This window comes from Scomber scombrus, chromosome 6 (assembly GCF_963691925.1).
Source record: "Scomber scombrus chromosome 6, fScoSco1.1, whole genome shotgun sequence".
Classification (NCBI taxonomy): Eukaryota; Metazoa; Chordata; class Actinopteri; order Scombriformes; family Scombridae; genus Scomber; species Scomber scombrus.
The window spans coordinates 31,370,293-31,397,317 of NC_084975.1; the positions used below are offsets into that span (position 1 = coordinate 31,370,293).

The 27,025-nt window shown below is 39.8% G+C and overlaps 2 protein-coding genes across 4 annotated transcripts in view; one reads left to right on the plus strand and one right to left on the minus strand.

The window, feature by feature from the left end:
• The window catches only part of ckap5 (cytoskeleton associated protein 5), a 36,004-nt gene extending 16,672 nt beyond the window's left edge, over window positions 1-19,332 (plus strand). Inside the window, exons 23-44 of one of the 3 annotated variants that reach the window (XM_062420329.1) lie at window positions 209-337; window positions 494-688; window positions 803-929; window positions 1,747-1,832; window positions 3,559-3,669; window positions 4,361-4,483; window positions 5,700-5,849; window positions 5,956-6,159; window positions 6,255-6,390; window positions 6,487-6,680; window positions 6,765-6,937; window positions 10,737-10,910; window positions 11,018-11,138; window positions 12,141-12,320; window positions 12,477-12,664; window positions 13,045-13,120; window positions 14,421-14,609; window positions 14,701-14,838; window positions 14,980-15,063; window positions 15,211-15,370; window positions 15,454-15,575; window positions 17,025-19,332. In XM_062420329.1, the coding sequence (XP_062276313.1) occupies window positions 209-337; window positions 494-688; window positions 803-929; window positions 1,747-1,832; window positions 3,559-3,669; window positions 4,361-4,483; window positions 5,700-5,849; window positions 5,956-6,159; window positions 6,255-6,390; window positions 6,487-6,680; window positions 6,765-6,937; window positions 10,737-10,910; window positions 11,018-11,138; window positions 12,141-12,320; window positions 12,477-12,664; window positions 13,045-13,120; window positions 14,421-14,609; window positions 14,701-14,838; window positions 14,980-15,063; window positions 15,211-15,370; window positions 15,454-15,575; window positions 17,025-17,288 (3,324 nt within the window). In that variant the 3' untranslated portion in view covers window positions 17,289-19,332. The remainder of the gene's footprint in view (window positions 1-208; window positions 338-493; window positions 689-802; window positions 930-1,746; window positions 1,833-3,558; window positions 3,670-4,360; window positions 4,484-5,699; window positions 5,850-5,955; window positions 6,160-6,254; window positions 6,391-6,486; window positions 6,681-6,764; window positions 6,938-10,736; window positions 10,911-11,017; window positions 11,139-12,140; window positions 12,321-12,476; window positions 12,665-13,044; window positions 13,121-14,420; window positions 14,610-14,700; window positions 14,839-14,979; window positions 15,064-15,210; window positions 15,371-15,453; window positions 15,576-17,024) is intronic. The other 2 variants (XM_062420330.1, XM_062420331.1) reach the window with 2 other exon arrangements.
• A 1,068-nt stretch (window positions 19,333-20,400) lies between these two features.
• LOC133981896 (homeobox protein DBX1-B-like) lies at window positions 20,401-25,672 on the minus strand. The gene is made up of 4 exons (XM_062420765.1): window positions 25,228-25,672; window positions 24,526-24,627; window positions 21,102-21,304; window positions 20,401-20,998 (listed from the first exon to the last, which is right to left on the minus strand). The coding sequence occupies exons 1-4, from the start codon at window positions 25,598-25,600 to the stop codon at window positions 20,663-20,665; spliced, it is 1,014 nt and encodes a 337-aa protein (XP_062276749.1). The 5' UTR covers window positions 25,601-25,672; the 3' UTR covers window positions 20,401-20,662.
• Window positions 25,673-27,025: the final 1,353 nt, after the last annotated feature.

Genomic DNA, 27,025 nt, shown 5'->3' on the forward strand with positions numbered 1-27,025 from the left:
TCATTAAAATGAATTAAAGTACAGCTCATGTGCAGAACATGCAATCTGAAAATATACAAAAATTGTATTAGAGAATGAGGAATAACAAAGAAAAGAAGAAAAAAGAAAAGAAAAAGGCTGCTTATTTCAAGTAAAATGTTGAATACAGAGATGTAGTCTTGGCTGTGTGATGATGATAATGATGATGTCTCTGTCTTTTCCTCTGTAGGCGAATGTCAGGGCGGCTGCTCTGGCCACTGTGCAGGCCTGGGTAGAGCAGACCGGGATGAAGGAGTGGCTAGAAGGAGAAGATCTGTCAGAGGAGCTGAAGAGAGAGAATCCCTTCCTACGACAGGAGGTACACACACACACACGCTCCACTCTCTTAACAAGGAGAATCAGTATTCAGCTGTTCAGGAGAGAGGAATCATTTTCTTGCACCCTCAGGCTATAAATGAGACTTTTAGGTGAATAATATTCCTGAACTGAAACATGTTCTCTCTCTATCTTGCAGGTGTTAGGATGGTTAGCAGAGAAGCTGCCCACTCTGAGGACAGTACCTGGGGATCTGATGCTGTGCATCCCCCAGCTCTACGCCTGCCTGGAGGACAGGAATGGAGACGTGAGGAAGAAAGCCCAGGATGCCCTGCCCACCTTCATGATGCACCTGGGATACGATAAGATGACTAAGGCCACTGGGAAACTCAAGGTACAACGTGTGACACTCTCAGTATACTGTTTCATATATTAAACTGGTTAGCAGAGGTGTTAAACTGTGTCTGATAGCTGACAGCTGAACCTTTCTCTCCTCGTCTCCCCCCAGCCTGCCTCTAAGGACCAGGTGGTAACCATGTTGGAAAAAGCCAGAACAGTGATGCCAGCTAAACCTGCTGCTCCTGCCAAAGCTGGAGGAGGAAAAGGCTCTGCAGAGCCAAGCAGAGCTGCCTCAGGTCTGTGTCACATCACAACGATTACGTTTGGATTGATCACATGGCTGATTCTCTGTGCTGTCAAATCCAAGTCCAGAAATTTAGAAAAATCTCCAGTAACAAAATAGCAACAGATGACAGCTGGTCTAGTTTGGTAGATTAAGAAATACAGGAAATATGGAGAGAGAAAAACAAGCAGTCATTCTTCTTTTCTTTTCTTTTTTAAATTTTTTTTTTTTTGACATTCAGTAATTTAAATGTTTATCAAGAGGAGATATGTTTCACTACATTTGGTTTTGATGGTATTTAACCCCAAGAAATATTATAAAAGCAAGACATGGGAAGCAATGAACTCTACTTGTTACCTTTTTTTTTTAAATTAAATTCATCAGCTTTCTTCTTGCATTTTATTTTCTTAAAATGTCTTAAAGCAGCAGTCAAGTGTCCATATGAACAGTCAACAGGTTTCCTTTCTGTAATGATTCCTCCTGTTCATACTGACTATTAAAAGATCTCCTTCAAATGTGCTTTCAATGGAAGTGATGGAGGACAAAATCCACAGTGTGACCACACAGTCATTTAAAAGTAGATGTGAAGCTCATATGAGGCTTCAGCAGTCTGAGTCATATTAAGTGGATATCTGAAACATTTACAGTCCCAGTCACTCATTTTTATAGTCTCTGGAAAATGAGTGGAGTTCTCCTTGAAGTCCAACTGATTACCAGCTGTGTTCCTCAGAACAGAGAATCAGTTAATCATGTGCTCTTTGATAGATCTTTCTTAAAATCAGTCTGCTGAGATATATTCACATAATTTGATAAGTTCCTCTCCTTTGCAGCCTCCAGGTCTCAGCCAGCCAATGAGGACTTCCCTGACAGTAAACCTGAAGTTAAGAAAGTGAGAGGAGGGGCGCCCGCTAAGAAGGTATGTGTGTGTGTGCGTGTTGTACAAAGTAACGGAGGAGGGATCTCACTGTAAATTCTCAAATAATTGCTGAGTCTTAAAGTAGCTGTGGCTGGCATAAACAAAGGCAGCCTGTTAATAAAATACTGTAGGAATAGAATTCCTTTGCTATATTGACTCAATAATTCCATCAGCACAGCAAAAGAGTCTTGAAATACTCACCATTCTGAGAAAAATTCAAAAGTTGATGCCTCCTGGTAGGTTTTCAATGTGAGGCAGTTAACCCTTACTTACTGTTCAGGGTCAAATTTGACCTTTTTTTGACCCAAAATTGCCTGAATTTTGATGACTTCCCCTAATGTGAACAGACAAAAAAGGAGATATTTCAACTTTAAAAAAACAAAAAGAAATTGTCATGTTTCGACCATAGACTGTATATAAAATGGACGTAACATCCGTGACGTCACCCATTGGTTTGTGGACTGCTGCTCGGAAGCCAATAGTTTCGGATCTGAGCAGCGCCATCTTGAAAATTTCCGGTGCATGCCGGGAAAAATAAAAACAGGGATTCTACTTATATGAGCATCAGGAGGAGCATGAGGCGACCTCCTGAACCTGTGAACCAATCAACCTGTCAATCACGACGTAGCCACGCCCTAATGCATACCCTGCTTTATCATCAATTATAAAATCAGTGAGGCCAAAATTTCACAAATGAACATCATACTGCATTGAAGAAGGCTTTAAACTAGCGATTGAGAACATAAACACATTTTGAAAACGTTTACTGAGGTTAGAAATCAAGTGAGAAGTTGGTGAATTCTCCATTGACTTGTATAGAGAAGGAAGTCCTTTTGACACCAAAACGGTCGCCCCCTGGTGGCCTTTTGATAGAATGCAGTTTTAAGTTACTTCCGCGTTGGCATCGTTTCAGAGGACCAGAACTCCCCGCCTGGTTTCGACCCATATTTATTCAAAATTTCGTTAATTCTTTCCATTCAATAATAATCATTGAAATAGTTTTGTTCTCATGTTTATTATGTAACATTGGACCAGACTAGAAAATAAACTTTTTCTCCTCTCTGAAAGCTTAATTAAGGATTCATCATGTTTATTTGTGACTGATGAGGTCTTTATGAATTATCTGTAGTTCAGAAGTTGTTATAGAGACTAAATATGAGGAAATACTGTGACTGTGGGTCAGAATATGAACAGTATGTGAGGGTTAAATGTCCAGCTGGAAAGTGACGGAATCTACCTTTTTAGAGTAGCTGAGAGGCTATTACTGTGAAACAAACTCAGTGCCATATAAATAGACATTTATAATACATGTATCAAGCCAGAGGTTAAACAAGGAGTTTGTAATTATTGTTGCAAACAAGACACATGGGATAATGATAACATATTAATAAAACTTGCTTCTAATAACTGTCAGTTCTTTCTGCAGGTCAGGTAAATAAAAGCTATAGCCACCATTGTTTTCTAACTGTTTGTGCAACTGAATAAATACGAGAGATTCAGTGCAGGTTTCCTTTTTTAGACTGTCATGAGAAGATCTGTGCTTGTGTATTTATTCACACATCCACCATTTGTATTTGACTTATTATCAGTCCTGTCAGTTGTGCGCATCAGTCATTCACATTTATTTCAATTCATATTTATTTTTGTCTGTGTACTTCATTTAATTTTCATCTGTCATTCCTCGACTGTGAAGTGTGAACATGATGTGGTTTTTCTATTCGCTCAGCTCCCCTCTCCTCAAGAAGAACCTGCCCCTCCCCCTCCCTCCAAGGACAAGGACAGTAATGCTAGTAAAAAGCCCCCCGGCAAAGGGAAGGCTGCTGCTGGCAGTCAACAGGTAGATGTGGAACAGGTGTCCCGCTGTTGAAACTCTAGAGTCATCATGAACAGAGTTTCCTCACAGGACACTTGTTAGCCCCGACAGATCTTAACCTCCGCCCAGCTTTTCTCCTCCTCGGACCGGTGGCCTAATCCTCCGTCTCTCGAATGAATTACTAATACCGGCACTGCGAATCTCCAGCTGTATCATCAAATTCACACGGACTCACATGTGTTAGGTGGAGTCAGATCAGCGTGAACGAGACGTCTGTTTTTAAGCTTTTAACAAGTAACAACATGCTGACTTAGGGTGAATTAAAGAGCACATGTGCATGCTCACAGAGATGAAGGGTCACGTAAAGGTTCCAGGTCACTCCACTGCATGAGAGTGTTTTTGGATGTGTTTTGCATGTTTTGAAAAAATATCACATCAGTGTTCCTGCACTGTGTGTATATGTGTTTAACCTCACTGAGATCTTTTCAGAATAATGGCGCCGTATCTCCTGTTTCTATTCTTACTGTCTGTCACCGTCCAAAACCAGCGTACACACACACACACACACACACACACTGTTAACCTACACTAACACCTGCTTATTTCATGTTACAATTATAATATGCACACCGAAAAAAGCCAATGAAAAAACATACACACAGTGGTTCACTCTCTCCTTCTTGGTCTCACACTGTGATTATGGCTCTCCTCTTAGGGTGCAGCTGCTAAGAAGCCCACAGCTAAAGGCGTGAAGGACGATGAAGATAGGTCTGGGCCAATCTTCGTCCTCATCCCCAACGCTAAGGAGCAGAGGATCAAAGAGGAGAAGCAGCTGAAGGTACCTGCCTGGCTTTATAACATTTTGTGGTCCTGGTGTAGGAGAAGTTGCTGATGTCTGATTTTCATTTGGTCTATCAATCAATCAATTAAACTTTATTTATATAGCGCCAAATCACAACAAAAGTCACCTCAAGGCACTTTACACATAGAGCAGGTCTAGTCCGTGCTCTTTAGTGTAATTTCTACATAATTAATAGAGCATGATTGATATATCGGCCAGTTGATATTATCGGTTGATATTGGCCTATCACAGATACATCGTTATCAACCTATATGTTGTCCAAAATGAACAGATATATTTCTTTTTTAACTTTATGTAGGCAGCATTTTCTGTGTGTTTGATGCTTTTTCTTAACTCAAGTTTGATACTTAAATATTCATAAGTTAATATATATGTAGATTAAAAAACATTTTTTTAATTATTATTTTAATCAAAGACATGCACCATCTACAAGGCTGTCACCACACACAGCTATTGACCATGTGCGTCAACTAAATAGAACACAAGTATCCACTTTAATAATCCGTTTGAGCACAGATGGAGCAGAAATCCTCTGCACACTCATCCACCTGCTGCTACCGTTTGTGTGTCTTGACCAAACCTAGAATTGGTGTGATACCTGCACACTCCTGCTGGCAGGCAGAGACACTGGAAAGACTGAGCAAAGAATCTGCACACTTTTCTCTTCACTCAGTTTACGTTATGTTGACGAGGTCTCATCTCTGGTTATGAGAGTTGAAGCAGTCGAATGTATAGTGTCCACAGCTATTTCCAGTCGGTTTCTCTTGCCACTGTTAAATTCAGATAGTCACATCAAATTGACTAGTATTAACCTTTTTGTGCATGTTGTAATAACTAGATTTGAATGCCAGCTTTAGCAACCAAACTTGCACTAGGTCTGAGCACTGTGCATTTTAATGCATCTACAATACATTCATATATATGCAGTGTTTTGTAATACAGTCATATCGAGTAAATATTCATATGGAAGTACTAGTGGTAATTTCTGGCAGTTTTAGATGCAGAAAACATGCAGCTGTACATCATGTCATCTACATCAGTTGGTTTCATTGACCCAAGTTTGCTGCCATTGTATTTCAGCTGTCGACTGCCTTCCTACTGAAGCTGACCGACACCAAACTGAGCAGAAATGCTGCTTGAAATGAGCTCGAATTTGATTGTCTTCTCTCTTTTCTGAAACGTCTTTTCGTAGATCTTAAAGTGGAACTTCACCACCCCTCGAGACGAATATGTGGAGCAGCTGAAAACTCAGATGTCCACCTGCTTTGCCAAGTGGCTCCAGGACGAGCTCTACCACTTTGACTTCCAGAGACATGTTAAAGCTATCGGAGTCATGATCGAGGTACACACTTCTGTCTGTGTGTTCTTTTGAAAGATGACACATTATCTTGTTCTCATTTCTGCAAAGGTATTTGTTTTAAAAAATTATCTGTGTTTGTACTTGACAGAGGTTAGAGAGCGAGAGCGACGCCACCATCAGCTGTCTGGATCTGATCATGAAGTGGTTCACCCTGCGATTCTTCGACACCAACACCACAGTCCTGATGAAGGTGCTGGAGTATCTGAAGCTGCTGTTCGTCATGCTCAACAGAGAGAACTACCACCTCACTGAGTACGAGGCCAACTCTTTCGTCCCCTACCTCATACTGAAGGTCAGCACGCGTCACGCTCATAAACAGAATCACACACACACACACACACGTAAAGCTTTTCACACTGTTTTCTTTTCTTTCCTCCCCTCTCTTAGGTCGGAGAGTCAAAGGACGTGGTTCGTAAAGACGTTCGAGCCATTCTGACCATGCTGTGTAAAGTTTACCCAGCATCCAAGGTCTTCCCTTTCCTCATGGATGGAACCAAGTCCAAGAACTCCAAACAAAGAGCTGGTAGGTCTCTACAGAAGAATAGTTAGGCCAAACTCTGTCCAAAGGACTGGAAGTGAACTCTTCTAACATTGTTTTATTTGTCTCTCTCCCTCTCAGAATGTCTGGAGGAGTTGGGTTGTTTGATAGAAAGCTACGGGATGAATGTATGCCAGCCCACTCCAGCTAAGTGTCTGAAGGAGATCGCTGTCCACATCGGAGACAGAGACACGTCAGTCCGTAACGCCGCCCTGAACACCGTGGTGGCCGTCTACAACGTCTGCGGAGAACAAGTCTACAAACTAATAGGAAATGTAAGATCGACGATTACGATGCAGGATGTCATAAGACTCACTGTGTACACTTTTACTTAACTCTTTCCCCCCTGTCCTCTCCAGCTGTCGGAGAAAGACATGAGCATGCTGGAGGAGAGGATCAAACGTTCAGCTAAGAAGACGCCCGCACCTCCGGCCAAGCCGGCTGCAGCAGAGAGAACTCAGAGGGAGCACCCGACCAACCCCAATGCCACCTTCCTCCGCAAGCCTGCACAGGAAGACCCCAACAAACTCAAGTAGGTCACCTCTGATATACAGCGGCTCTGCAGGGAGAAGTGAAATTCAGCCTATGCACCTCCAATAAGAAACGCCTGAGGATGCACATAGAAATGTAGCTCTGCTGCACTTGCATGGAATTATACTCAAATCTGTGTTTTTGTCTTTTTATGTGCCCACCATGACATAAGACGACAGAAGAATGTCAAGGACAAACAATGAGAAATGAGTTAGTCATTGTCTAATAAGAGTACTTTAAAGCAGCAAAATGATCATTTCTAAAATCACTAAAAATAAAGTGGATATTTTATTCAAACGATCAGGCACATATAAACTGTTTTAAAATGTCATCATACAGAAATCTTAGAAACGTGTATGTTACCTCACAATTTGTTAAGTTGCCAGAGTAGGAGGAACAACCAAAAGACTCTTGTCTGAGGATCTCAGGCAGTGTTAAGGCTCACAGGCCACCAGCAGATCCATAATGTAGCTAGGAGTCTGTCTAAAACTAATAAAAACCAACGGAGAGAAGTGAGGATTGATGAAAGATAAACCCTTTTTCTTGAATTATCCAAGGCCCGAGCAGCAGCAGAATAGTCTTTTTTAAGGGACCAAGCAGCTTACATTACAAACATTCTGAATCTCAAATATTACAAACCAGGTAGAAACGGTGTAAATTGAAGCTATCTGTAATCTGATTTAGATACATAACAGTTGATGGAAGATTGTAAACTAGTACAGTAAAAAAAAGCTGTTTCCTGTCTGAAATGGTTAAATACACCACTTGTGCCTTCAGTATTACTCAGTGATTATAATATGTTTTAGTCTTGAAATAATAACACTACACTGGATTCAATCAACAAGCCTCTGAATGGAATGAAAATACAACTGGTGGCTCATTCTTTGGTGCACTACTGTCTACAGTCAACTATCTCTCCCTATTCAAATAATGGAATTACATCCCTAGCAGTCTCTATGAATGTACAAATGTTATAAACAATAGTTGTAAACAGTAAAAGGGTAAATATGAATGTGTTTCAGAAAAAAAGAGTTAATGATAACGGGTATTGTGCAAAATAAAAGTAGGAAACCTCATGAAATCAGTGTTAATTAGTATTTGCAGCTCGGTGTGTTGGATGTCCCAAAATCCCGAATGAGTGACTTCAGGGTTAGGGTGTGTAAAACCCTGACATCTCTAACTGTCTATCATGAGCATGTTTTTCTTTCTATCAGCCAGCCACCTCTTCAATTATCTCAGCCTACAAGCTGTGGATTAACTGCTGTCATTTGACTGTAGTGGAATGTCACATCAGTCGTGTGTTTGTTTTTCTGCTCGGCACTAATCTGTCCTTCCTCTCGTCCTGTTTTTACTGAGTCATTGCATGTTGGGTTGCTCTCACAGATCCAGAGAATTGGCACATTTAAATTCTCTCATGAGCTGGTTCTGTGAAAGCAACCTGTATGTTTGTCTTTGGCTGGCTGATGGGCTGCCTGCCCGTCTCTTAACCCTTCATCTTTCTTCCTGTGTTATTCTTCCTGTTTCTGCTCTGCCTGCCTTCCTCTTCGGAGCAGGATAATGTATCGCACGTATAGAATGTGAGTACCTCTTCCTCCTCCTCCTGCCCTCTCTTCTGTTTCCATCGGAACAACTCTTTCTCTGAATGTGATCTACTACTAATCATCCTTAACATTTAATGAACATATTTTGATATTTGAGTTTTAGTCGTGTATCTTTACATGGTGGAGAATAAGAGTCTATTCTTATTCCCTGCTATAAAGCACCAGACTAATGTTCAAAATGTCTCGCCGTCACATTAAAATATCTCATTCTTACTGCCTCCTTCATCCTCTTCCTCGTGTATATGTGTATATGTTGTGTAAATGAATTGTCCTTTACTTACACTTATTCAGCCCTGTCAGCTACAAAAAGTTTATGGATTAAATATCCTCAAAAAGTCAGTTTCAAGTAGAAAATTGGTTAATATTATGGGCTGCTGATGCCTATTTTCATTTTTTCCATTTATGGTTCTCATAGTTTTGGTCGGTCATGATGTTTTGGAACTTATCCTTGGAAAAATAGATGAATTATATATATAATACAGTGTCATACCATATTGAATTTATTAGCCAATCAACACAATATTAACAATGATTTAAGGAATGAGTTAAATGGGGTGTTGGGGGTTTGCAGAGCGGGTGGTTTCTGATTGGTTAAACGTACACCATGGCTGCTTCAGGCATGAAACAAAGAAACACTTTAGTATTGATATTAGAATGAGGGGGAGACATTTGTTGTTAAGACTTTGCTGCGAAGTTTGGTGACTCATTTTCAGACAGTGAATGAGGGAGAGGGAGCTGCAGTAGAGAGAACAAAGCAAAAGGAGATAAAACTTAATTTTCTGATGATGGTGCTTATGTTCTGAAGTATAACATAAATAGGCATCAAACACTCAATAGATGTATCTACTGTGGAAACTGTTCTCCTTTTCATTCCTTCATCACATCTAACTCAGTCATATACACCATCAGACAGTCATCAAACATCAGTCACACAACAGTTAATACAAAGAACACTGTTGTTTCCTCAAGTCTGAAAACTGCCGTTCAAATGTCGCTTTGGTTTTTTTATTCTGCCGTGCATCTAATTAATATAACCTACACCATTCCTGAGAGTGCAAACGGGAACGCACAGAACAGACTTTTGGATGCTAGTTTTTGGTAGAAAATGTGTGTGTGTAAAGGTGGTGGAAGGTCGGAGGTGACGGCAAAGAGAAGAAATGAGATGCGGTGTTTCTTGGTGTGATGTGAGTGTTAGTAGTACACAGTATAGTATACACACACAATCACATTAGGCTTAAGAGCTGACTCTCATTATCACGTGGTTAGATTGTATTGTGGACTGTGGTAAAGGCTTTATTTGGTGTGTTGCATTAGGAGACATCTTGAAGTTTTGTTTTCCATCACAAGACAGAACACATTGGAATTAAAAACATGTCACATTTAAATAGAACCAGTGGGTTTTAGTTGATGTGAACAATCTGCACAGGCATCAGCAGTTTGGAGTGATTTACTCAAGTAAATGTACTACTTACTTGTGGAAATGGCTCATGTCAGTTAGTTTAAAATGTCTTTCATTAGGTGTAAATGTGAATCTTTAGAGGTAATAATGGTGATTATTAATCATTAATGTGGCCAACAATCTTTTAAAGAGAATTTTTGTTCTTTATTCCAGTTGTCAAGGTCTTTTTTCGGTGTATTTTCCTCCTTTCAAAGGATGCACTTCATGTTGGTTTTAGATCAGTGCTGATGTGCTCCATTCCTGACACACTATTCACACGTTTAAATACTTTGATTAGAGGTTCTCCTAAACAGACATCAGACTCAAAGCAGGGATGTACAGGAGGATAAACCTACTAACCCAGCTCTTCATCTAAATGTTTTACTGTTTCAAAGTTACTACATAATAAGATACAATTCTTTTATTGTCATTGTACAAAACACACAATAAAATTCAGGTGCCCTCAAGGACTGGGCTCAAATATAAAAATACATAAATGCATAATGATGTATGTGGTGTTAGAGGTGAAAAACATAAATGATGCTTTTTGGAATCCTTTTTATTGACCTCCTTGCTCTGAATACATTCACTTTGCAGATAAATCCGCAAACTGTCCTAGATTGTCAAAGTAATAAGTAAAAGCTTGTGTCAGTCAGGAGTGGAGCTCAAAGGCACTGATTGATCATACATGGACTAATTATACTGTCCTCCGTTCTTCTCCATCTCCAACCATCTCTCCTCCAATCCCTTCGTCCATCCAGCCAAGCCCGTCAGAACGCCCAGCACAGCGAGCCCTCCCACCCATCTATCCCCAAGGAGTTCCAGTTAGACCTGGACATGATCGAGATGGACCAGAGCAGAGTGTGTGAGCTGCCGGACCTCGTCCAACACAAGCTGGATGAGCTGCTGGAGCCCATCATGATCCCCGAACCCAAGTATGTCAGACAGGCTGAAGCAGTGGATCATGGGAGAGGAAGGGTTTAGAGCTATATGTTGTTGTGATTAATGATGGATGCTCTGTGCTGTGTTTATCTTTTTAAAGGATGAGAGCTGTCTCTCCTCACTTTGATGACCTCCACAACAGCACAGCCTCCACCATCAACTTTGTCATCTCTCAGGTGGCGAGTGGTGACATCAACACCAGCATACAGGCACTGGCACAGGTATAATGCATGCAGACACACACACACACACACACACACACACACACACACACACACACACACACACACACACACACAGACACACACACACACACACACACACACACACACACACACACACACACACACACACACACACACTCTGTGCTGGTCAAACACATCATTTATATTTCTACAACTCTCAAATGTTGAAAAATGAAATTCATATATGTGAATATACATATAAACTTAGTCACCCATGTAAACCTGCATAGTCTACATAGACATACAAGTATACACACTGTACGCACAAATAGACAAACTTCAAACACTATCATACTATATATGTATATATAATATGTACTTTATACTGTACACACACATCTAGACAGACACATTTTCTCAGACATTTTTCATCAGTAATGTCCACAGACTTTATAAAAAAATGACACTGACATCACAGATAAAGGGATATTTTTAAACTTGGATTTGGGATTACCACACAGTATCATCTTTGGCTCATGGCACCAGCAACTGCCATTGTGGAACCTAAACATCTGTATCTTACTGTGATTGGCTGAATTGATAAATGGGAAGAAAGAGAGTACTTTATTAATCCCAAAGGGATTGACACATCACTTTGATTCCGCCATATTTCTCTTTTGGTCGTCGCCATGGCAATACATTTCAATGAATTTGGCAGGGTGGAGCATCTGAGGGAGCAGGAAGGGAGGGGTGTATTTACTTTGGTGTTTCATTCACATATCAACACATTTTCTCCAGAATGACCGACTATCTTTTAAACTGAAGGTAACTGTGCTCTCCTTGGAAAACATTACACCAAACGAAAGAAATATGACATTAATAATTCCTTACATGTCCACAAATGCACAAGTCTAGAAACACAAGAGAAAAGGTGTCATATGTCGACAGTCTTCTCATCACTCCTTTTTTTACATTCTTGTGCCGCCCTGCCAAAGCAAAATGTTCCCTGCTATAAGACATGTGTCTTGTCCCCTACAGATTGATGAGGTGTTGCGGCAGGAAGACAAAGCAGAGGTCATGTCAGGTCACATCGACCAGTTCCTCATCGCCACCTTCATGCAGCTGAGGCTCATCTACAACACACACATGGCTGACGACCGGCTGGACAAGAGGGACATCTTTAAACTGTACAGCTGCATCATAGGAAACATGCTGTCTGTGAGTCACACACACACACACACACACACACACACACACACACACACACACACACACACACACACACACACCTGATCTGTCTGTAGCCTGTTGATGTCACTGAAGATGAAGAGATCGTAATGTCTTAACAAGCTCTTCTGTCCTTTGTGTCACCAGCTGTTCTCTATGGAGCCTCTGGCCAGAGAGGCGTCTATGGGCGTGTTGAAGGACCTGATGCACGGTCTGATCACACTGATGCTGGACGCCAGGGTGGAGGACATAGAAGAGGGACAGCAGCTCATCAGATCTGTCAACCTGCTGGTAATTAAAGTCATGGAGAGGTCTGACCAGACCAACATACTCAGGTGAGCACTTCCAGATTTAACCAAATGGATCCCATCAAAATAAAAATAACACTTTTAAATTGCTCAGGAGCACAGAATTATGTAGCATATTCTATAACCCCAACATTTATTTATTGATGTAACACTGCTGGTTGTCTGCAGGACATTTTTAATTAACCCTGACATCATGATCAGAATCCAGAAAGAGCCCTTTAATCCTAATGATCTGTTCTGTAAATATAAAGCCACATAATACTAATTAACCTGTATTTAATAAGACTCCCATTTTTGCTGTTTGCTGTTGTTACTCACTCCAAAATTCCTCAACTCAGCAGACTGTATACAGTGTATTCACAGCATCGTGGTTTGTGTTTTATTTTGTTGACTTCCTGTCTCTGCAGTGCTCTGCTGGTTTTGCTTCAGGAGAGTTTAGTCACAACAGCTGGGTCTCCCATGTTACCTGAACTAGTCATGAAGGTGAGTCCTGTCACAGCTGAGGACACACACTGAGGTTCATCAACCAATGTCATTATTAACTGTGCTTTAAAAGTCAAAATAAAGACATTATGCTACATTGATTTTCTATTGACAATTCAGAAATGTAAACAAAACTAGACAGATGTTTTAATAAAAATGTCCATAGCAACAAGTTCAGGTACACAAAGTTCCACATGATGTCATGAAGGCAACTCTCCTTATTTTGTTATTTTTTTTTTTGGGGGGGGGGGGGGGGGGGGGGGGGGGGGGGTGGTGACATGACATTAACTAAAAGAATCATAATGGCTGAGGGATCCAAAATTGAAGCATTGGATCCAGCACCTCAAACTTAATGCAACCTTTCTGAGATCACCATACAGGTATATATGCTCATGAGAAGTCCCACAGTGGTGAAATGTACAGTGTTACAGCAGCAAGTGGATAGTAAAACTAAAAAGAGCAAAAAGAATAAAAACAATGAATAAGTAAGTACACAAGCAATAAAACAATAGGAGGTAGAAAAAAAGTTACTTATGAACATTGTTAATTGTAAGTGAAACTTTTCCATTTAATTCTCTACCAGTTCAAAGTAGCAGTGAGTTAAGAGTTGAGCTTTCAGTGCAACGTAAAGCAACAGCAACAAAGCAGGAAAAGGAGCATTACACCATTTATGAAGGAACACTCCCCAAAACGTCATGTGGTCATTTCCATCCTGCTGCTTCCTCTTCTCTGTGTTGAGTAAACACTGGTACGGAAGGTAAAAATGGTAACTGTAAAAGATTAACTTGACATATAATTTGATTAACACCTGTATACAAGATGTTATCAATTTCTTGCATTGTTTTTACTATAATAGACAAGATTTTCTCAACTTGCATGAAAAATTAGATTAATTATTAGAATAGGTGATTAAAAATGAGGCATGGCTGACAGTTGATGATAAAATCACTGAAGTTTATTGCCTACATAAGTCATATTTTACCACATGGCATCAATAAAATGAATCATCTTATAATACTAAGAAGAAGAAACAGTTAAAAACAAAAGCCTACATATGTGAAGGGGAAATTACAATAAAACCTATTATTAAAAATGCTCATGTGACTTTTATCCATCTGTAATATAAAATACATTTGTGAAAGATAATTGTGCAACTGTGACTATAATTGTACTATTATCTATATATAACCTATACTATAGTCCTTACATCCACATATCACATAGGAAACTTAATGTGAAGTGTGTGTGATCAGACCACAGGGTTGGTAATAGCAGGATGTTTGTTTTTGTGTGTGTTCAGTGTCTGTGGAGGATGATCCGCTTCCTCCCAGAGACCATCAACAACATCAACCTGGACCGGATCTTATTGGACGTCCACAACATCATGAAGGTTTTCCCCAAAGAGAAACTCAAGCAGCTCAAGAGTGACATGCCACATAGAACCCTCAAGACCCTGTTACACACACTCTGCAAGCTCACCGGGGCCAAGGTAACACACACACACACAATTTAATAGTACTGTGAGCATTATAGTATAATTTACTCATCTTTTTTTACTGTCTTTATATATTGATGCACAGATCCTGGACCACCTGTCAATGATAGAGAATCGTAACGAGTCAGAGTTAGAGGCTCATCTGAGGCGGGTGGTCAAACACTCTGGAAACCTGTCTGGATACAAATCTGACAGAGGCAGCGAGAAGACTGGTCTGCACACGGTGAGCAACACACACACAAAATACACACCTCAGTATTTATTTCAAAGTCAAAAAAAGGTCAAAAAATTCAAATGTATTCAGTAGCTTTTGTAGATATGAAAAGAGTGTTTGTGGGTGTGTGTGTTGTGTTTTTGTTCTCAGGAGGATCGCATGTCAAAGGCAAAGGTCAGTGATATTCTGACTGAAATCTTCAAGAAGATCGGCTCCAAAGAGAACACGAAAGAGGTCACTGCAGCTCCAATTCTTCCAATCCTCTTTACTTCACTAGTTGTTGCATTTGAAAGTTTATGTTTGACTTTTTAAACTCTACAGACAGAAGAAGCAGCTGGAAAACATCATGATGTTGTATTAATGTGTGTAATCTCTCTCCAGGGTTTGACAGAGCTGTATGAGTACAAGCAGAAGTACTCAGATGTAGACTTGGAGCCTTTCCTCAAGAACACCTCCCAGTTCTTCCAGAGCTACGTGGAGCGAGGACTCCGTATGATCGAGTCTGACAGAGAGGGCAAAGCTCGCATCCAGACCTCAACAGGTAATAACCACCATCACTCTGAGCTCAGGTGACCATGATGACAGGACTGTGGGGGTAACAAATGTGTGTGCGTGTGTGTGCAGTGATCCCTCAGCACAGCGCTGACTCCAACCTGAGCAGCAACAACGAAGAACTGAAACCAGCCGTTTACTACGAGAGACTCAAGATCCTGAGACAGAGACAAGGCCTGGAAAACACCTCCAGAGTGAGTTCACACACTGACTTCACAGCTGTTACTTTACAGCACTCTCACACATAAAACCTGTATGATGTGGTACAAATGATGGATTTCACAGCAGTCTGAATAAAGCAAAACCAAACAACCAGATAGAAAAATCAAGCTTTCACACATTTTCACCAAATTTGAAGCACCTTTTAAAACTTTTCTAGAAGCATCTAATAGTCATTTATAATATACTGGTGTTATAAGCTCATTAGCGTCAGAGCCTCATAAATCCAGCTGTTTTGCTGGCTCGGAGCTGGATCCAAAATGTAACCAGCTGTTTGATGATGAAACTGATAAGAATGTATCAGTGGATTCATGATGCTCTTTAACCCTTACATACGGTTCATACGATTTTTACATTTGAAAACACCATATATACACATTAGGGCTGCTCGATTATGGAAAAAATCATAATCGCGATTATTTGGGTCAAAATTGAAATCACGATTATTAAAGCGATTTATTTATTTTTTTTAACTTTAGAAACATGCTGCATTTATTGGACATTTTTCTTGTCCATTCGGCTTAATTAATTTTCTCTCCCAGCAGCAGCCTTTTATCTTCCGCTTAATGCAACACACAGCAGAACATGTGCAGGGATATTAGTGCTGATAATAGTTCACACAACACATCCTGGTTTTTAATAATTAGTCAGTAAACTCAGCATTGTCTGACGCAGGCTGGAAACTGCACTTTTATTTACAGTTAAAAATGTTGCCGTGTGTTTCAGCTTCTGTCAAACTGACAGAGATGCAGCGGCTTCCGGTGACTTCCGGTCTAAGCTTTTCAAAATAAAACCTGTTGTTATTGAGCGCTATGTCATTATTATTACTTTTCTTATTGTGACCCACAGTATACAAAAATAGAAATAAAATGCATCATTCTTTTGTGAAACTGATACACATTTTTATAAATGCAAATGTACAAGTTTGACCTGTGTTCATTAAACATTCATCATAATCTATAATTTCTTAATCAGTGATGCAGCCTGTGATATGATGATTAACACTTTACTGTCTTCATATCATGACTTATTACTTATTATTAAAATATTACAAAATGATATGAAAATACTTCAAATGATTTAAAACGCCATGTTTTATAGAGGAAAGAAATAGCCATGAGCTTATTTGTATCTGTAGTCTCTGGGTGGAGGTCAGCAGTGACACAGTTCTGAGCATATGATTAAAAAACTATAACTTATGATTTAAAACCAAATTTCAATACACAATAAAAATATGTAAAATATATCATAATAAAAAATAACAACACTTAAAATTACATTACTTATTCCAATTTTAATGTGTAGACTTTTAAACACACCAGGGTACAAATATGAGGAGAGCCGTACCTTTTTAAATATATTTCTTGTGTATTAATAACACACGTCACTGTCTCCCCATCCCCCGCCCCCCCCCCCCACCGCAGCAGGGTCTTAGTGGAAGCGAGGACGAGCCGCAGCAGCGACCCGCCATCTCCTCCCTGCTTTCGTCCAAGCCGTCCGTGGCTTCCTCCACCGACATGCTCCACAGCAAGCTGTCCCAGCTCAAAGAGTCCAGAGAGCTGTACCAGCAGGAACACAACGTGCACTCCCACTCCCCCACCCACGGCAACACCCGCTCCGCCTCGCCCGCCGCCAACCTGGACGACCTGAAGAAACGTCTGGAGAGGATAAAGAGCAACAGGCAGTAGGAGCCGCCGCCCAACCGCCCGCCCCCTCCACTCATCCGCTACACACCTGTGGAGTTGGGCTGGTAGTTCAGAATCAACCACAAACCCCCATCTCCCCTCCTCTCCCCCTACACCCCCTCCTCTTTTTAACTCGCTCTGTGTTTCTATTCATGCTCTGGTAGATGGACCTCCACCACCCCCCACCCCCCCTCTCTCCCCTCCCCTACTCTCACCCTTAACCCGCCTTCTGTATCAAAAAAAATCAGGTAGCAACTCAGATTTGAACCTGACTCCACCCACTGTGCCTGTATGTTATTAGAAATCAAACACACCCTAACCTGATTGTAGTAATCTTGAATTAAGGCTGTGACGCGCACATAAACGCACACAAACACACACTGCATCCATGTGTTTATAGCTCTTATTCAACCTTTAAAAAAGCTATCAAAAAAAAAAGAAGTCGTTATTTTTTGTTTTGGTTTGTTTGTTTCGCTCATCAGGACAAAAAAAAGAAAGAAGCAGAAGTTGAGTTTAGATGTGTGTGTGCAGGATCACAGACTCACCTGTAGTTCTCTATATGTACAGTTTCATCTTAACAACCTACTACTACCCTCTCTCTCTTTCTGTATGTCCTGTCCTCTCCCACCCAAACCTTCATCTCACTGTATAATAATAATCAAATAGTGGACTCCCTTTCCTTTTCTCTCTCTCTGTTTTGAAGTATCACAGCACAACATGTTTGTACATATTTAAAGGTTGTTAACCACTTCGTGAGGCGCTTCTCTAATAGTGTTTGGATGGAGAAACACTGCTGTACAGAGCTGGTGTAGCTGTGCAAATGCAGCCTGTGACTGCCCCCTTGTGGTTGAACACTATCATACACCTGTTTAGCATCAGTATTACAATTTCTTAATCCTGGACGTTAAAAAAAAAAAAACCTCAACCTTTCTGACTGTAGTTTGGTGAAGACAAACGACTATTGTATAAAGTCTTTATTAATAGCACGGTGCTGACAGGGCTTCATGCTCCAGCACTTCATTTAATCGACTTAAACGTGTGATTTTTCTCTCTCTCCACGTCACATAAAAATAAGTGAAAGTGCATTTCCACAGCGACATCAGCGTGTCTGAGTGTGTTTTTTTTGTTGGGTTTTTTTTGGTCCTCTGATATGATTTCAAAATTGATGAGGCTCTAAGAAGAAGCAGCAGGTCAGGTGTTACTTGAAGGTGTGAGAGCAGCCTTCTAGAAAGCGTTTGTGTAAAGTCAGCGGTTTCCAATCCTCTTTTTTTTCTTTTCTTTTTTTTAAATTAAAGACGAAAAGTTCAGATTTTACATCCCGACCAAACTGGAGCTAATCAGCTGATTGTGTTTGGCTGTGATGAAAACCTGCAGACTCTTTAAAAAAAAAAAAAAATTAAAAAACCCTGCTTTCAGTCTGGAGGAGCATTTGTACCCGCTGTCTCTTTTCAACCAATCAGAACAGAGAATCTGAGCTGCTTTTTCTTCATTGGAGCGGAGTGTGTTTTTAAAGTAGTGTGTCAGACTGTGCTGCGTGGGGGTGACACTCTGCTGTAAATAGTGTACGTACTAATGCCCTCCATTAAACCCCCCCCCCCCCCCCATCCGTTATTTAACAGACTTGCAGAGCCAACATGGCCGTCACTGTAAAGCACTTCTTAGACCAAACTCTTGTTTATTTATGTGCGGCTCAGTCCAGCTGAAGGAGGTTCGGCTCTGTTCTGTGCGTACGGTTACAGAGCATGGAGCATGAAGTCACTGATTGTTTTTATTTCCTTCCTGTAAATAAAGTTTGCATTACTAAAATCTGCTGCTTAAAGACGTCATTGTTTTTCTGATGAAGACGATGGCCGTGATGATGATGATGATGGTGGTGATGATGATGATGATGTCAGTCATCTGTTCTGTAGCCGAATGTTGAGTAAAAGGAAAAAATAAATAACATTGTTTTTTGTATTTAATTCAAACATCAGTAGTCTTACATTGTTGCTCTCAGTCCTTGTATAATCCATAGTGGAAGATGGCAATAAAGTCTTGGTTTTTTTTTAACAATCCATCTTTGAATTTGTTGTTCTTTTTTTTTTTTTTTAATGGGTCACATTGTTCCTACTGGTGTTCCATCATATTTTCAAATCTTCATCTTCTATGTTTCAACATTACAGTGTTTTTAGTAGCAAAGTCTTTTTGTTACTATACTTCCACCACAGCTCAACAGGGAAACACTAAGAGGGAATTTGATGGTAAAAAGACTGTAAATGTGTCAGATATCACTTGATATGACTAACTCACACTGATGAATAGAATAGAAGCTGATCATCTACTTTTAAATGACTGTGTGGAGACATTGTGGATTTAGTCCTCCATGTTGGCTGGTTGACTTCCTGACTATGAGGTCACAAAGAACTCGGGTAAATGACACTCTGTCTGATGCCACTTCAGGCTGATTCAAGATTAATTGTAAAGATTGCAGATGATTGGGTTATTGATTGTCAGCCTCCTGCAGGATCATGACAATTTTATGTTATGGACAATTTTATTGAGTGGTGTTATAATTCATGCTTACAACTAAACGTCAGTAAAACTAAAGAAATGCTGATCGATTTTCAGAGGAACCCACCTGCCCCAAAACCCACTTTCATTAATGGTACAGCTGTGGAGATTGTAAACCAGTACAAGTATTTGGGCACCATCTTGGATGATAAACTGACATTTGAGGCCAACACTGACTATATCTGCAAAAAAGCCAATCAGAGACTGTTCTTCTTAAGGAAGCTGAGGGATTTTAATGTCGACAGATCGCTTTTAAAAATGTTTTATTCATCTTTTATTGAGTCGATTTTAACTTTTGCAGTGATTTTCTGGTACGGGAACCTCAGCATCACTAATAAAAATCGGCCGGGAAGTATCGTTAAATTTTGCCAAAAAATCATTGGCACTAGCTTGCAGCAACTTGACAGTGTTTATCAAGCAAGAGCCTTTCAGAGGGGCAAAGGTCATCTTGGCAGACCCTAATCACCCTCTCCATGTTGAGTTTCGACTTTTGCCGTCGGGAAAGAGGTTTACTATTTCTAAGAGGGCCAAATCAAACAGACACCTCAGATCAATTGTTTTTTTTCCAACATTTATTTGAGAAAATAAAGAATACAAATATGCATTGAAAGAGTCATTATATATTTAAAAGTTTTAAACATTTCAAATCTACAAATATTCCAAATCTAAACCAGCTCAGTATATGTTTTATACTGTGTACATAATATACTGAACTACATATAAAAGTCATATACACACACTGTACACATTTATGGCACTGAGGAGAGATGCTGATAAAACACAGCTGTTTACAGAGCAGAGTGACACGCTGCTGTTTAATGAAGCTCTTATGAAACCGTGATCTCTTCTCCGTCTGACTCCGACAGCTCCGACTGTTTACTGGACTCTGATGGAGAGGAAGGACTGTGATGGTGATGGTGATGATGATGATGATGGTGCTGGTGGTGGTTGTGAATATGTGACTCCGGGCTTTCCGGCTGTTCTTGGCTGCCTGGTGCGGTCGTGTCCAGCGCGTGGCAGTAGGCGCTGCCCACGTCGGTGAGGTCGGGGTGGGGGTTGGTTTTGGTGGGGAGGGTCTGCTGGCGGCAGCCCCCTGTGGACAGCAGCTCTCTCTCCTTACAGTTCCTCCACTTCATCCTACGGTTCTGAAACCAGATCTTCACCTTCACACACAGAGAACAAAGTCAGTATCACCTTAGTTCTAAATACGCTATATTAAAACAATGGAGGATGAAATATCGTTGTAATAAAGTCTTTGTTGTGTACCTGTGAGTCTTTGAGTCCCAGCTTACTGGCCAGCTTCTTCCTGTCTGGTTTGCTGATGTACTTCTGCTTCTGGAAGGTTCTCTCCAGAGCCTTCCTCTGCAGGTCAGAGAACACGGCCCGCCGTAGCATGCCCCTCCTGGGCTTCCCTCTGGGGGCCAGGGGCCACGAAAACGTCCCCGGGACAGGAACCACAGAAGAGGAGGCTAGAGGGACACAACGCAACAGAAAGGGTTAATGTCCTGCAGGTATCACACTGTTTCCATGTCACATGTTGTCATCGTTTTTTTTCCCCCCAACTTTATTGTTCAAATATTGAAATACACACAAATAACACACAAATATAAAAAAACATCACAAAAAACAAATAATTCCAAAAAGGACAGAGAACAACATAAAATGCAAAGGACGAAATAGAATGATATATTTAAAAAATTTAAAAAAGGACTATTTTATATAATTAAAGAAACTGTTTTCATGTCAGAAATATACAATTCCATCATATAAACATGTTGTCTTCATTTCATTTGATCCTGCCCCTGTTGTGACATCACATCATTAATGTTAGTTTGGTAATATTTTACAACTAAAGTCACCTGCTGATATATAAATCCTGACCTAACATGTTAAAAAATATTTATAAATATAATATTTTAAACCCTCCAATTAAAGTGCTGCACTGATTAAATCACTTTATTGTAATTCACAGGGTCATTTTTACTACATGTCTCCTGAATAAACAATTCATTATAATTAGAGCTACAACTAACGTTTGATGAGTCTACATGTCATTTTCTATACGTCAAAAAATATATGCATCACAGTTTCTCACAGAACACTCAAGAAAAACAAGAACATATTTTACATGTAAGAACCTAGAACCATTTTTATTTTATTTTATTATTATTTTTCTTCACTTTAAAACATTTTTTTTAATGGAAATTGCCAATTAATGAATTTTCTTTAACTGACTCATCATTTAATCTAATTATAATTTCAGCTTTAATTATAATAAATTAAAATCTACATTTCCCAACCTAATAAATGTATGTGTGTATGTGTGTGTGCAGCTGTATTAGTAGTTATTAGTCAGTACTGTATGTTCACACAACACACTGAAGATGTATAACGTTTGTTATAAACTCTTTGGGTAAAACACATAAGTTAGTTGAAGTTCCTCTGATACAAATAATGTTCATATTTCATCAATAACTGGCTCCAGTGACACATTATATGATTTTATGTGCTCATACACTGACTCATTTCTACCTACAGTGTGTCTAAACTGTCACAGATCTGCTCACTAGTTGAAGAATGACTGTGTGCAGAGCCTTCTGGTTTGTTGATTTAATTTTGGAATAGTTGAACGTCTCCCTCGCCGTAGATTCTACACCTCCTCCAACTTGAAAACCTCAAATCTATCAGCGCTCTCACTTCATCAGTGTCTCCCACGATGTCCTGCTTGAAATCTCACGTTAAAAAGCCCAATTTGTCCGGCAGTGGAAACAGAGCCTATGCTAATGAGACAGGCTCTCCAAAGCTGAGCTCACACTGCCTCTAATGAAGCATGAAGGGGGGGGTTGTATAGACTGCAAATGCATAGAGAAAGCTGATTGTGTTGTAATGAATTGAGTGGAAAAGGCCGTCGACAGGCCAGTATATTACAGGCCCATTAAAGACAGGTCAGTATAATGTAGAGACACTTTAAACACAGAGAGCTTAGACATGAGCTCAATCTAATATACCTGCATTACATCTGATCTGCTTCCTGCTGGTAGATCAATATGATTCAGAACTTTTTTTAAAGTATACTTTTTAAAAAAACTTTATGTGGAATTGATCATTAAGCTGGTGCGTGTTGGATAATTGTGTGTAAAGAGATTCAAGTTACATTTTAAATTGAAATTTTGTTTTAAAATCAGTGAATTGAACAAAATTTGGGAGCAGCACAGCTATGTCAAAAATCCTAATTGTGTGTGTGTGTGTGTGTGTGTGTGTGTGTGTGAGTGTGTGTGTGTGTGCCTGTGTGTGTGTGTGTGTGTGTGTGTGGTTTTGGCTCCTATTGGTCACGGTGCTGGGAGCTTTGTGGGCAGGCAGAGGGGGCTTGGTGGGAAAACGACGGCGCGTGAAGAGGCTCTGAGTTCCTGAGCTGGGAAGATACCCGCCTCACATTTAGACCATGACAAACGGCACTAATATATTTAGAGCGTGACAAACTGGACTAATTTGTAGATTAGGACAACTGGTGCTAATGTCAGCAGTCAGCGCGTCGCCTAAATAGGCCCTTCAAATTGGCGGAGCTGATTCCGGGCTGTTCCGGAGTATTCCCATGCGAAAAGCTGACAACGAGGTCTAAACAGCTCGGCTCAGACCTCTGGTAAAAATGTTCTCTGTGGGGAATTCACATTGTTTTACACTGCACGCTTCTGAAACTGTGTGTGCTGTGAACTAACTGTGAACACTATTAATAAAGGGCTGTGACACCCAATTCATTTTTTAATTCAAGAGCAGTATTGATGAATATGTCTCACCTACTAAATAAGAGGAACTCATTTTAATTGGAGCTTGGATAATCTGTCTACTGTAGGGTGAAGCTATACATATGAACTCTTTACATGTGATTTATTCTTTATATTTACTTAATAAGTCATTCTATATTAACTTCTACGTGAAGCCAAATGTGTGACAGGAAACATTTGATGTGTGTCAGTACAGAGAGTTAAGTTAAGGAAGTAAATAAAGTGTGTTGGACATACAATTTATTTATAAAACTTTTTTTTTAATTAAATAAAAACTTCTTTTTTTTTAAGCCTGCATTGTCACAAAGTGCTGCGATGTTTGCTGCTCATCCATCACAGTCAGCAGTAGGTGGATGAGATTTCAATAGGAGCAAAGTGCAGAGCAGAGAGTGAGAGAGTCTTTATATCATCATTATTGATTGTTGAAATATTTATTTTAAAAAAGATCATCCCTATAGAAACATTAGCATAGTGACTGAAATAATTCATGTTTTGAAAATGGACGGACCAGAGAAAACTATTTATTTGCACATCATCTTATTTCTCTTTTTATTACTGATTAAAAAAGAGGGATGTTGGTCTGATTAAGAAACTATTATTTTTCTTATTTTTATTACTACTGACTCCTGAGTATATATTGAAATGTAAAAGATGATGCATTATATTCAGACCTACAGCTGAGCTGCAGAATCACTTAATAAGAAGATGCTGATTTCTACAGTATAATATAATATTGTGAACAGGTGTGAATAAATGTAAATGTAGATGAGTAACTGAGCAAGAGATGCAGTAAATCCAAATCACTTTTAAATTACACACATTAAATAAACCACAGTCACTAAGAATGAAGAGTTAATGAGGTCCAGATGTTGTTATTGTTCATTTCTAGAAGTGGTGAGTCCACCTACCTGTGAAACATGAAGCTCTGATGAAAGGATGGAGACTTGCATCAAAGAAAGGTAGAGGCAAAGCTTTAGTGTGCAAACTGTGGACTGGAGTAGAGGAGCAAGCTGAAAAATAAACACAAGAGTGACTTCACAATGATGTTTCACTCATGGAAAAAAATACAACAGCACATATGTATGAAAATGGATAAATATCATTAAGTTATTCCTTAACTCCTTCAAATTGATAACACAATCTAACCACATATATGCAACTGATACATTGAAGTTGAATGGCAGTAATTCACTAATGCAACAGGTGCATTTTAACAAAGGCTCAACAGAGTAAACACATTTACTGTATTTGCTGTATTCAACATCTCTAAACACTTTATGTACCAATTTATGAACATTAATAAAAGATAGCAGCAATTCACAGTGGTGACAGCCTCAGTGGGAAAATGCTTTGGAGCTGATAAGATTATATGCACATATGCAATAATAATAATAATAATAATAATAATAATAATAATAATAATAATAATAATAATAATAATACAACAAATATTAATAATAATATATTTTAAAATTTAAACCGGTCTAAATATTGTGTTATATTAAGTTTTTTGTCATTGTCTTTCATTACGATAATTATGATATATCTATACAGTAGCCTATATAGCCTAAGACACAATTAATAATAATACATATTTTGAGGCATCTCACCGCTCCGTGTGGACGGGGCAAGAATGGCACTGACGCCGAACTTGAGGTAGCTGGAGTCCGGGCAGGAGGTGTGCGGGGAGCCGGAGCTGCTGCGGCTCTGCTGGCCGGAGCTCTGCAGCACAGACCGCTCTGTGTTGAGTCCTGACGCCCGGGGAGAGGCACCCGGCCCCGGGCTGAGCGACAGGATGTCCCCGGGGCTTCTGGAGGAGAAAGTCCTGTGTATGTAGCTGTATGTAGGCTGGCTGATTCGGAGAAGATCTTCCACTAAAAAACCCGAGGGGAGTGACCGGGTCAGAGGCGAGGAGAGAGCCGCCTGGGGACGCAGTAAACCCGGGTAGAGAGGAGGCGGCAGAGCGCTGCAGGGAAACATCATGGTTGGTCCAAAAAAAAAAAAAAGTTTCTCTCTCTTTACTTTTTCTTACTTTTCTGTCAGAAATCTGTTCAGACAAAATGAACAACACACTCTCACACACACTGACTGCTCTGTGTCTCTGTGCCCACTCCGAAAGGTTTTATACAACCAACTCACTCCTTCAAACACACACACACACACACACACACACACACACACACACACACGCACGCACGCACGCACGCACGCACGCACGCACACACACACACACACACACACGCACACATTCGCGTGCACACGTACGCAAGTTCAACCCCCAGCCTATCTCTCTGCGTGAGGCTCATTGAACACAAAGTTCAGGGCCAGAGGATTGGTCAACGGCTCTCTGCTGCATTTCTGATTGGACTTTAGTCAAAAACAGTCAAAAAGCTGCTGCTGCTTTCATCCTGTCACTGAGCTCATTATTGGCTTTTTAAGATGCAGCTGATCCAGAAAATTAAAATGAGATGCATGTAGATTCCTCCAACCAACAAGTGCATATTCACAAACAGCGTTAACAAGGTGTGATAATGATATAAATAGCATATGTTCTGAAACATTTATCCGCCCACAAAAAGCAAAGAACTTTCCAGAGAGTGGAAACAAATGACTTTTCAACTGTTCAAGTTATTGTTGTTGTTGTTACATGTTTGCATTTAACAGTGAAAATATAATAGATTAAATAATAATAATAATAATAATAATAATAATAATACTGACGTTATTTTTTATCATCGTTATTATTATCAACACATACATTATATTATTATGTTTTTTTAATCTTAATTCTTCTTCTCATCATTATTATTTTCTTTATGCTGTGTGATATGTTATTAATACTGCTCACAATTATTATTTTTAGCCAAATTTCAGAAAACACAGTGAATAAAATAACCTTGTCCTCCGTTTACATGATGGTATATCTGAGGGTTTGACAATCTCCAGTCTGTTTTTTTTTTCCTCCACGTTGCGTCATCATCTTACTACGTCAGACGTCTGCCATCCACTCTACACGTCAGAGAGACATGAGGTGGTCTCTCCGCTTAAAACGATTTAAAAAGAGAGAGACTTCTAGTCAGCTTTGTTCTGCAGCTCTTTGATCACACTGACGGCCTCAATGTCTCCTGGTGACTGAATGAGTGTAAAATGATGAGAAGTTCACACGCGCACTGCAAACTGTGTAAGTTATATTGTTTAACATTACACGTGGACATTCAGGCTTCTACTTTTTTAACCTATTTAATGAAGAAAGCAAAAAAAAAAACATGAAGGCTAACAACATTAAATGACCAAATATGGGAATGTGCATTCCAGAACGTTTTGGCAGATAAGGCTTTTTATAAATCAAAGTATTTCTAGGTCTAAAAAATAGTTTCCCACATTACAAAATCCACAAATTCTGAATCC

Coding starts and splice junctions, on each gene's coding strand:
- LOC133981896 (XM_062420765.1), bottom strand. CDS start 25,600: ATGATGTTTCCCTGCAGCGCTCTGCCGCCTCCTCTCTACCCGGGTTTA. Junction 24,628..25,227: donor TGCCCCGTCCACACGGAGCG/GTGAGATGCCTC, acceptor TTTATTTTTCAG/CTTGCTCCTCTACTCCAGTC. Junction 21,305..24,525: donor CAGAGCTTCATGTTTCACAG/GTAGGTGGACTC, acceptor GTGTCCCTCTAG/CCTCCTCTTCTGTGGTTCCT.